The sequence below is a fragment of the Salmo salar genome, chromosome ssa01 (assembly GCF_905237065.1).
Source record: "Salmo salar chromosome ssa01, Ssal_v3.1, whole genome shotgun sequence".
NCBI classification, from domain to species: Eukaryota; Metazoa; Chordata; class Actinopteri; order Salmoniformes; family Salmonidae; genus Salmo; species Salmo salar.
Window position 1 is genome coordinate 130,292,845 of NC_059442.1, and position 12,141 is coordinate 130,304,985.

A 12,141-nucleotide genomic window follows, 5' to 3' on the forward strand; every position below is an offset into this window, starting at 1 on the left:
TTTGCAGACCACCATAGAAGAAGATAACAGGAGTAGTTATCGTCAATGTCCTACAAGCTGCATCCTCCCACATCAAAATGTTTGTGTGTGACAACATGTGCCTTCAAACCTATTGTTTATAATCCTCTTCATTGTCAACCCAACTGGAACATTTGACATTAAATTATTCCTATAAAATTATTCAATTTCTGGTTCTCAGCAGACATGATTTGAGAATCATTCGAGTTCTCAAATAGTTTGACTTCAAAACCTTGATCATTGTTTACCATCAACAACGCATTTTTCTAATGACCTTGTACTGCGCCGTATGAACTCAGTGCTCGCCGTAGTTGTTGGTGTCCGCTAGCTAGTTAGCTTGCCCTCTTCGCAGCGGTAAGCGCTGTAAAATGTTCTTACTACCTGTTTGTGTTGAATTATAAAAATGTCTGCGAAAACAACAGGAACCAGAGGGTTTTATTTCAATACTGTCTTGTCCTTGGCGCGCTCTTTGGCCGCACACCGCCCTGCGCCAATAGATAAGGTGAGTCTGAATGATTTAAAAGCATTAGTGAGCTAATGCTAGCTAAGTTGGCTATTAGAGGTTCAGTTAACATTACATGTATACATTGTTGCTATATGTAAATAACTAAATCATAGTGATGTGCGATGCTGTCGAGACCAGCTACTAGTTGTCCATAAGCAACACAGTTGTTGGAGAAACAGCTAGCTAAGTTAGTAAACTATGTTAGTCATTCATTCTCAAACAAGGCCCTTGCTTTGGCTTGTCATTCCACATCGGAACACGATACAGCAACAAGGCAGTTTTGCATGACCCGGTGCCCAGGAGGGTGAAGGTTGGTCCTTAAATGCAATGAAAAGGTCTAAAATGTACAAACTCCGCCTACCCGGAGCACCGTGCCTTGCAAAACGAACTAGCCCATACTGAAAACCTAGTTTAATAACTGTAGTAAATAATTTCCTAGGTACGCCTTTAGCTGTCTGTCGATAATATTGGTCGATTGTCATTCCATCAGAATGAGGAAGTTAGTATAGCCATTAGTTATCTAGCTAGCTGTCAAACCTGTCAAATAAGTTAACGCCCCCATTTATTTGTCAACATTGGTCATTGATTGATTTATTATTTACTTGAATGTGCTGTATTCTTTATTTCAACCATACGGTTTATGATTTCAACAGACATTGTTTACTAATTTGCCTTATTTCACATTTCACAGTCATATAAAACCAACAACATGATTTTGGGTGTGTTGTATTGCGTGGCTAATTATTCAGCGGTTGGCAGTAAAGCTGCGTGGCAGGAACTGTCAGCCAAACTCTATTCAAAAACTGGAAGTCGTCAATAGTGGCAAGGCCACTATTGATACCCCTACCGATGTATAACAAAACATAACATATAACAAAACAATATTTTACTGCAAAAGTGGTTAAATTGATGTCACCACCCCTTAACTCAAACAGTGCAGAATAATACCTGGCTGGAGGGGGGAGTGGCCACTAACTTATGTAACACAATATTACAAGCTCTGATATTGCTCAAATTTGTAATACAAGTAGTCAACTGTCTGCCCTACACACATACATAGCATTAGGATATCTTCATGCATCTTGGAAATGTAGACCTGTAAACAGACCTATACAATAGTTGGAAATATAAACTCAAATATTATGGGTAAATGTAAACTTTTTTGCACTCATTCAGTGCTCTATGGTCATGCCTGGAAAAAATGCATACAGTTGCAAATATTTTGATGTTGTGGCTATTGTAATAGGCTCTATGGAAAACAAGTGGGCTCAGACATAGAAATAAAAACTTTTGGGGTCCAAGGTTCCTTAAAAGATTTTGTATCTATAGCCCCTAGTCTTGCGATTAAGTCAAAGGGCCAATCACAGATTACCTTTTATTTTTTGCTTCAAATCCAATCTGGCTGCCCTTATAACATTTGATGGAGGTTAAATCACCTGTAAATAGGAATTTAGTAAATTTAGCATTTTTGTTTAGAATTGTGTACAACAGTCATGCCTATAAAGACTGTTGGTTTGAATATAAGTAGCCCTTGTTCATTTTGTATTGTTTTATTCTGTCTTTAAAATGGTTTAATAAGGCTCTTGGTATATCTAGGACTATGAGTGACACTGCCATGCCTCCGTTGTTTGAATAGCCGAAGCCAACTAGTTTTTCAATGTGTGTTCATGTTTTAATCTCATTCACACACTTGCAGCATATTAACAATGGGCCATTCCACCAAAATATAGTAACAAGCACACATTAGCATAACCAAGTTACAGGAAAGCAATCGTACAGCAATACAGCTCTCTTTTCCCCACTAAAACTAATTGTGCAAGGTTGATTCAAAGTCTTTGAGCTGACCAGGTCATGAGTGTGTCCTTAAAGGATGAGGAAACAATGTAGCCAGTGGTGGTTGTAGTTCTGGGGCTTGACCAGTAGTCAGTGGTGGTTGTAGTTCTGGGGCTTGACCAGTAGTCAGTGGTGGTTGTAGTTCTGGGGCTTGACCAGTAGTCAGTGGTGGTTGTAGTTCTGGGGCTTGACCAGTAGCCAGTGGTGGTTGTAGTTCTGGGGCTTGACCAGTAGCCAGTGGTGGTTGTAGTTCTGGGGCTTGACCAGTAGCCAGTGGTGGTTGTAGTTCTGGGGCTTGCACAGCTAACTGGTCATTCTGGGCAATCTGCAGCGACAAGGTTAGTATCCTTTCTGTATGACTGGTGGGGTCTTGGGGCTGAGGGGTGATCAGTTTCCATTTCTACAGTACGAGCAAATGTGAAAATGTACGCACTCACTACTGTATTGTCACTCTGGATAAGAGCATCTGCTAAATGACTAAAAATGTAAATATAGGCATTCAGCAGATGCAGCTTACATACCAAAGAGACCCATTGACTAACTGGAATGTTATCCCAGCCTGAATGTTGCTGGGGATACACCAGTAGTGGAGTGGTTGGTTGTCTGCTTGTGAAGGAAAGTCTGTGAAAGGGCTGTCACAAACAGACTTGCCTTTAGATCTTTCCAATGCCTAATTGGCCTGCAGGTAGGTTTGTTTATTTATTTATTTATTTTATTTTTTAAATGTTGAATGTGGCATTAGTCCTGCAGGTCACATCCTACATATTTCTTTGTAAGTCAAGTAGAATGGTAATTTGGCCAATATTAAGTTTGGGTGGTTGGCATTGATTACTTAAGATGATTGAGTGCTTGCCTACGGAGCTGTGAAGGGAACGGCACCTCCATACCTTCAGGCTCTGATCAGGCCCTACACCCAAACAAGGGCACTGCGTTCATCCACCACTGGCCTGCTGGCCCCCCTACCTCTGAGGAAGCACAGTTCCCGCTCAGCCCAGTCAAAACTGTTAGCTGCTCTGGCACCCCAATGGTGGAACAAGCTCCCTCACGACGCCAGGACAGCGGAGTCAATCACCACCTTCCGGAGACACCTGAAACCCCACCTCTTTAAGGAATACCAAGGATAGGATAAAGTAATCCTTCTAACCCCCCCCTTAAAATATTTAGATGCACTATTGTAAAGTGGTTGTTCCACTGGATATCATAAGGTGAATGCACCATTTTGTAAGTCGCTCTGGATAAGAGCGTCTGCTAAATGACTTAAATGTAAATTACTGACTGGGGCTCGCCCAGCAGGAGATCTGAAGAGTGACAGAACCTGTGAGGGTGTAGCTATGTCCTAGACTATGACTAAGAAGCGTTGTTGTGAGGGACATGGCACAGCTCCACTCACACATACATTTGAAGATGATCCCTGGGCTTTGATGGACAGTAAAAGGGTTGCAGAGGAGGTGGAGCAGACCAAGCATGGTGCACAAAGACCACTATCTCAATCAAACCCAAGCCACCACATCTATCACATACAGCAAGTTTTACCATCCCAAGGTGCATCTTGTTTGCCATAAATGGCACATGTCCCTATAGGGATGTTGGGATTACTGCACCGTTTCCCAGACTAATGCAGTCACCCCAGCATGAAAGATCATTCTTCACATGAGAGTCCAGGTCAGGCATTTAAGATTGTTTTGACCATGCGGACTGGAATATGTTCCGGTCAGCCTCAGAGAACAACATTCGACCTATACGCTGACTCGGTGAGTGAGTTTATAAAGAAGTGCATTGGCGATGTTGTACCCACTGTGACTATTAAAACCTACCCTAACCAGAAACTGTGGATTGATGGCGGCATTCGCGCAAAACTGAAAGAGCGAACCACCGCATATAACCATGGAAAGAGGTCTGGGAATATGGCTGAATATAGACAGTGTAGTTATTCCCTCCACAAGGCAATCAATCAAGCGAAATGCCGGTACAGGGACAAGGTGGAGTCGCAATTCAACGGCTCAGACACGAGACGTATGTGGCAGGGTCTACAGGAAATCACGGACTACAGAAAGAAAACCAGCCACATCACGGACACCGACGTCACGCTTCCAGACAAACTTAACACCTTCTTTTCCCGATTTTGAGGATAATATAGTACCACCGTCGCGGCCCACTAACAAGGACTGCCCCACCCCTTCTCCGTGGCCGACGTGAGTAAAACATTTAAACGTGTTAACCCTCGCAAGGCTGCTGGCCCAGACGGCATCCCTAGCTGCGTCCTCAGAGCATGCACAGACCAGCTGGCTGGCGTGTTTACGGACATATTCAATCTCTCCCTATCCCAGTCTGTTGTCCCCACATGCTTCAAGATGGCTACCATTGTTCCTGTACCCAAGAAGGCAAAGATAACTGAACTAAATGACTACCACCCCGTAGCACACACTTCTGTCATCATGAAGTGCTTCGAGAGACTAGTCAAGGATCATATCACCTCCACCTTACCGGCCAGCCTAGACCCACTTCAGTTTGCATACCGTCCCAACAGGTCCACAGACGACGCAATAGCCGTCACACTGCCCTATCCCATCTCGACAAAAGGAATATCTATGTAAGATTCATTGACTACAGCTCAGCATTCAACACCATTGTACCCTTCAAGCTCATCATCAAGCTGGAGGCCCTGGGTCTCAACCCCGCCCTGTACAATTGGGTCCTGGACTTTGACGGGCTGCCCCCAGGTGGTGAAAGCAGGAAACAACATCTTCGCTGACCCTCAACACTGGGGCCCCACAAGGGTGGGTGCTCAGCCCCCTCCTGTACTCCCTGTTCACCCACGACTGCGTGGCCATGTACGCCTCCGACTCAATCATCAAGTTTGCAGACGACACAACAGTAGTGGGCTTGATGACCAACAACGTGGCCATGTACGCCTCCGACTCAATCATCAAGTTTGCAGACGACACAACAGTAGTGGGCTTGATGACCAACAACGATGAGACAGCCTACAGGGAGGAGGTGAGGGCACTCGGAGTGTGGTGTCAGGAAAATAACCTCTCACTCAACGTCATCAAAACAAAGGAGATGATCGTGGACTTCAGGAAACAGCAGAGGGAGCGCCCCCCTATCCACATCGAAGGGTCAGCACTGGAGAAGGTGTAAAGTTTTAAATTCCTCTGCGTACACATCACAGACAAACTCAAATGGTCCACCCACACAGACAGCGTGGTGAAGAAGGCGCAACAGCGCATCTTCAACCTCAGGAGGCTGAAGAAATTTGGCTTGTCACCCAAACCTCTGGCAAACTTTTACAGATGCACAATCGAGAGCATCCTGTCGGGCTGTATCACCGCCTGGTACGGCAACTGCTCTGCCCACAACAGCAAGGCTCTCCAGAGGTTAGTGCGGTCTGCACAACGCACCACCGGGGGCAAACTACCTGCCCTCCAGGACACCTACAGCACCCGATGTCACAGGAAGGCCAAAAAGATCATCAAGGACAACAACCACCCGAGCCACGGCCTGTTCACCCCGCTATCATCCAGAAGGCGAGGTCAGTACAGGTGCATCAAAGCTGGGACCGAGAGACTGAAAAACAGCTTCAATCTCAAGGCCATCATACTGCTAAACAGCAATCACTAACTGCTGTCTACATTGAGACCCCAGCACTGGCCACTTTTATAAATGGATCACTAGTCACTTTAAACAATGCCACTTTAAATAATTCCACTTTTAATAATGTTTACATGTCTTACATTACTCATCACATGTATATACTGTATTTTATACCATCTATTGCACCTTGCCTATGCCGCTCGGCCATCACTCATCAATATACTTATATGCACATATTCTCATTCACCCCTTTTAGGTTTGTGTGTAGTAGGTAGTTGTTGGGGTATTGTTAGATATTACTGCGCTGTCGGAACTAGAAGCACAAGCATTTCGCTACACTCCCATTACCATCTGCTAACCATGTGTATGTGACCAATCATTTTATTTTATGTTTTTGAACATTTTTACAAATGTATTAAAAATGAAAAGCTTAAATCTCTTGGGCCAATTAGTTGTCTATTTGTTACGGCAAGCCTTAATAAGTTCAGGAGTAAAAATGTGCTTGACAAGCCATATAATAAGTTGCATGAACTCACTCTGTGTGCAATAATGGTGTTTAACATGATTTTTTGAATGACTACCTCATCTCTGTACCCCACACCAGAGTTTCTGAACAATGTGACCGGGAAGATTTGAATTTACCAGACATTTTGAGAAATTTACCGGACATCCGTATGCGTTCAGCTCTGAACTGGCGCAGCCAGGTCCATCAATAAACAAGTGACATTGGCCAAATGAGACACATTTACGTGTCCTTAAAAACAGCATATAAAAAATTACCAAAACACTATTCCTTGTTTTCGAAATGTAGCATATTTTGGGGTGTTTTTACTTTCCTAAAACAATAATTGTCCACATCACGGTTCAGGTGTCAGAGACTCGAGCACTATAGGCATCAGAGCATTGCATGTATACAGTGCCTTAGGAAAGTATTCAGACCCCTTCACTTTTTCCATATTTTGTTACGTTACAGCCCTTATTCTAAAATGGATTACATAAAAAAAAAAAATAATCTGTAATCGACACACAATACCCCATAATGACAAAGCGAAAACAGATTTTTAGAAATGTTTGCTAATTTATTAAAAATAAAATACCTTATTTACGTAAGTATTCAGACCCTTTGCTATGAGACTCAATTGAGCTCATGTGCATTTTGTTTCCATTGATCATCCTTGGGATGTTTCTACAACTTGATTGGAGTCCACCTGTGGTAAATTCACTTGATTTGGAAAGGCTCACACCTGTCTATATAGTGTCCCACAGTTGACAGTGCATGTCAGAGCAAAAACCAAGCCATGAGGTCGAAGGAATTGTCCATAGAGACAGGATTGGGTTGAGGCACAGATCTGGGGAAGGGTACCAAAAAATGTCTGCAGCATTGAAGGTCCTCAAGAACACAGTGGCCTCCATCATTCTTAAATGGAAGAAGTTTGGAACCACCAAGACTCTTCCTAGAGCTGGCTGCCCGGCCAAACTGAGCAATAGGGGGAGAAGGGCCTTGGTCAGGGAGGTGACGAAGAACCCGATGGTCACTCTGCCAGAGCTCTAGAGTTCCTCTGTGGAGATGGGAGAACCTTCCAGAAGGACAACCATCTCTGCAGCGCCCCACCAATCAGGCCTTTATGGTAGTGACCAGACGGAAGCTACTCTTCAGTAAAAGGCACATGACAAAAGGCACCTAAAGACTCTCAGACCATGAGAAACAAGATTCTCTGGTCTGATGAAGCCAAGATTGAACTCGTTGGCCTGAATGCAAAGCGTCAAGTCTGGAGGAAACCTGGTACTGTCCTTACGGTGAAGCATGGTGGTGGCAGCATCCCTAAGATGCTCTATTGGGTTTGTTCAGCAACGATGTGGCATTCAATCATTGCTCAATTGGTATCAACATGTGCCAGGAAAACATTCCCCAAATCAGTACACCACCGCCTCCAGCCTGTACCGTTGACACCAGGCAGGATGGGTCCATGGACTCATGCTGCTTACGCCAAATCCTGACTGCCATCAGCATGACGCCACAGGAACTGAGATTCGTCAGACCAGGCAATGTTTTTCCACTCCTCAATTGTCCAGTGTTGGTGATCGCGTGCCCACTGGAGCCGCTTCTTCTTGTTTTTAGCTGATAGGAGTGGAACCCGGTGTGGTCGTCAGCTGCAATAGCCCATCCGTGACAAGGACCGCCGAGTTGTGCATACCGAGATGCCATTCTGCACACCACTGTTTGTACTGCGCCGTTATTTGTCGGTTTGTGGCCCACCTGTTTTGCTTGCACAATTCTTGCCATTCTCCTTTGACCTCTCTCGTCAATGAGCTGTTTACTTCCACAGGACTTGTTTTTTGTTTGTCGAACCATTTTTTGTAAACCTTAGGACCAGTGGTCACCAACCTTTTCTGTGTAAAGGTCACGTTCGCAGTCAAAAAGCAAGCCGATCTACCACTCACATAAAAAATGTAACATTAACCTAATAAAAATAGTTATGTAGGAATGAGGTTTGTGCAGTAGACAGGACTTATACATTATCACAGCATATTGGCTATATGCCTGGCCTGACAATGTTGTTCTTCTCGGAGCATATTTTATTTCAAAACTCAAGCTTTGATAGCAAAATAGATTAGTTTAGAGCCTGAAACCAACTTTTTGGTCCACCAGCCAATGTGGCAGGTAGATGATGATAAATCTACCAGCCAAATAATCATTTGCCATAATTACACTAAAAATGGATGAGGGTGCTTTGTAATGTAACTGTACTGCTGACCTCACAACGGCAGTCAAGCACCCAAGCTAACTGGCTAAAGTTGGCTAGCTCGCTGGCTACTTCGTCACAAATGAGAGAACACCTCAGTCACCGTTTTACTCTCCCAAGCAGAGCTGGTTAGGCTGTTTTCATGTTATCTAGAACGTTAGTGACTGTAACTGTTCTGCTGGCAACAATTACACTTTTTTTTGTCATAGAAGCCCGTGTTTGGAGGATCTATTGGTACGGGTGTTGTTATTCTCCAGACACCGGCTTCAAGGGCATTGTCACTTATACTATTTCATCCTTCCACAAGATATAGTCCTGACACAAATCTAGGGTTGCTACCTGAGCCGGCTGGTCGTTATTACTATCGGTTCGCTTGCCAGAGACGTGACCCAGTCGGTCAGTCTTTTTTGTTCTGTATCCATGGACGCGACCCAGTCGTTCGTTCTAAATGTTCTATTGCCATACTGACTGACTGGCAGCGTTATTATCCCTTGCTTTCTAGCTAGCCAACTACGGCTAACTTAGTCACTCAAACAGTGCAGCCAGAATAACAACAAAGTAGCTGCATTTGCATATGTTTAAGCTCTTTTCTCGTGACATTTATTTGGATACATCCGTAAGAATGCGCTAATGATTCGCAATTTCACCTGGCATAGAAAATGGGCTCTCTCGTCAGGACACTATTGTTCAGAGGAGCTAGCCAACAACACAGCTAACACAATCACTTCAAACTGAAGCTGGAAAAACTGCAAACTAGCCGCACTTCGTTTCGTTCTACCTGTTTTCTATTGATATTTCTTTGTATATATCCATACAAATTATGCTGATTCATGATTTCGACTGCCTGAGAAAAGCTGCCTGTCTGTCTCATCCAGACTCTTTCATTACTATGGGACAGCTGGAGATCAATTTGAATATTGAAACAATGTTACAGATGTCAGAGACAGACAGCAAGGTTTATACAAATCTCTGCTGTTGAAATCTAAATGTTAGTCTAAAAGAAATGTGAGATAATGTTTAGATGCTTTTCATAGTGGAGATCAAGTGTATAAATTGCCTGGCTGGGCTGATGAGAAAGTGGATTGCGCAGTCAGATGGAACAGAGAAAATAGGCATTTTAATGTCATAGATTTAGCTGGTGGTAACTTGTGGAAAAGACACCGGCTGGAATGCTATTTTAACCAATCAGCATCCAGGATTAGACCCACACGTTGTATAACTGCGATATAGGGCAAGATACTATATTTGTTTTATTCCCCTAATGGGGGCGGTTAGGACTGATGGACTGACTAGTTAGCAAAATACAAGCCACATGTTTGCTGTTTATCTCTGTTTCAGGTCCAGAAGCTACAATGCATGTGTCCAGTAGATTTCAGAGGGGTGTTCCAGCTGGACGAGAGGAGGAGGGATGCGGTCATAGCTCTGGGCATCTTCCTGGTCGAGTCAGACCTACAGGTAGATTGAACTGGAGCAGCTAGGCCTACTCTTGACACTGTTAATGGTTGCGTTTTATATAATGCTTTATATGGGACGGATGTTCCTTGAGTCCCTGACCCTGTCAGACCAATAACTGGTATCTCAGCACCTTGTGTGCCCCCCTTAGCTGTTTAGTGGCTTTTGCTCGAGTGGTTTGTGATTTGATGTTTTTATTGCAGCACAAAGACGCTATCATTCCCTACCTGTTGGGGCTGCTGAAGGGACTTCCCAGAGTTCAATGGATCGAAGAAAGCTCTGGAAGCAAGGGACTTGGTAAGGAAGTAGATGCAAGCAAGCGGCGTTTGTCTGTCTCGCGGCATTCAGTATGAATTCAGCCTGTCTGTCCGGTTGATGGTCTATCTTCCTGTCCTACAGAGATCCTGCCGGTAGCAGAGAACTTCTGCTTCTGTCTGGGCACTCTTCTATCTGACGTTGCCCAGCGAGATAACACCTTGCGAGGACAGGTCCTGGAGGCCATCATGGACATAATGCAGGTCCTGCTGGACATCTGCCTGGACCCAGAGAGCCATGATAAAGGTACCAGCATGCTCTCTGTCACCATTTCACTTTCAACAGTGTTGAATGAAAATGTTAGTTCCAGGTTAGTTATCGAGTTATTTTCTCTTGTCCTCTCACAAACGTTGGGATATACGTAGATGGACACAGAAAGAGCATAGAATGAAAAAAGCAGCCGTTCACCTGTCTGTCTCTTTCTCTCACCCCTCCTTTCCTCCCTAGAATACCTGTGCCGGTACACTGTGCCCTGCCTGTTGGGAGTGGCCCGGGCCTTCGGTCGCTATAGCAACACTGAGGAGCCTCTGCTGTCCAAGCTATTTCCGCGGGCGGGAGCCCCGCTCCTGTCCGGTGCCGAGGAGGCTGACCCGTCACGACGGCGCTCCTTCAACGACTTTCGCTCCATCATGCCGGCCTCGCTGCTCACAGTTTGTCAGGGAGACACCATCAGGCGCAAAGGAAGCTCCGTGTCCAGCATATCACAACAGGTACTATTACCATACTATACCAACACTACTACCATTACTACTGCTGTACCGTAGTACTGCCATTACTGCTCATCGTGTGTCAGGGAGACACCATAAGATGCAAGGGGTCCTCTGTTACTATTTCAGTACAGAGAATACGTCTGTACTACCATACCCTGCCACTAGAGGTCAAAGGAGTCTCGTATTTGAAATGTCTGAAAATGTTATTTTCCTCTGTCTGTAGGCCAGTCCAGAGAGAGCAGGACTGACCCTCAGCTGCCCAGCTGATCCCTCTGCACAGTACTTTGAAGGTGAGGAAATATAAGAAAGGCAATATATTTCGGAAGTATTTCAGTTGATTTAGTAGCCCATGTCTCACTTTTTGACTGATACTTTTCTCATTATATATCCCTCCCTCCCTCCCTCCCTCTCTATCCCTCTCTCACTCTCTATCCCTCTCTCACTCTCTATCCTTCTCTTACTCTCTATCCCTCTCTCACTCCATCTCACCCTCCCTCTCACCCTCCCTTCCTATCTATCCCTCACTCCCTCCCTCCCTCTCTATCCCTCCCTCTCACCCTCCCTTCCTATCTATCCCTCACTCCCTCCCTCCCTCTCTATCCCTCCCTCCCTCCATCTCTCTCTCTCTCTCTCTCTCTCTCTCTCTCTCTCTCTCTCTCTCTCTCTCCCCTCTCTATCCCTCCATCTCTCTCTCTCTCTCTCTCTCTCTCTCTCTCTCTCTCTCTCTCTCCTCTCTCTCTATCCCTCTTGCTCTATCCCTCCCTCTCTCTCCAGGCTCCTATCTCCCTGATGGTAGTGCTGTGGACCCAGACTATTACTTCTCCACCATCAGTTCTAGTTTCTCTGTGTCTCCTCTGTTTACGGGCAATGCCCAGGGAGAGTTTGATGTCCCTCTGGACATTCTGCGCCAGCTCCTCAACATGGTCAGTACATGTGTAGGATCAGAATGAGTACAACTGTGGAATCGGAT

The 12,141-nt window shown here is 44.9% G+C and overlaps 1 protein-coding gene across 2 annotated transcripts in view; it reads left to right on the forward strand.

Moving 5' to 3' along the window:
- The first annotated feature begins 165 nt into the window (after positions 1 to 165).
- pi4kaa (phosphatidylinositol 4-kinase, catalytic, alpha a) overlaps positions 166 to 12,141 on the forward strand; it is a 43,481-nt gene continuing 31,505 nt past the window's right edge. For both annotated transcript variants that reach the window (XM_014127721.2, XM_014127727.2), the window contains exons 1-7: positions 166 to 520; positions 10,033 to 10,149; positions 10,350 to 10,443; positions 10,546 to 10,707; positions 10,909 to 11,171; positions 11,395 to 11,461; positions 11,946 to 12,094. In XM_014127721.2, coding sequence (XP_013983196.2) covers positions 422 to 520; positions 10,033 to 10,149; positions 10,350 to 10,443; positions 10,546 to 10,707; positions 10,909 to 11,171; positions 11,395 to 11,461; positions 11,946 to 12,094 — 951 coding nt within the window. In that variant the 5' untranslated portion in view covers positions 166 to 421. The remainder of the gene's footprint in view (positions 521 to 10,032; positions 10,150 to 10,349; positions 10,444 to 10,545; positions 10,708 to 10,908; positions 11,172 to 11,394; positions 11,462 to 11,945; positions 12,095 to 12,141) is intronic.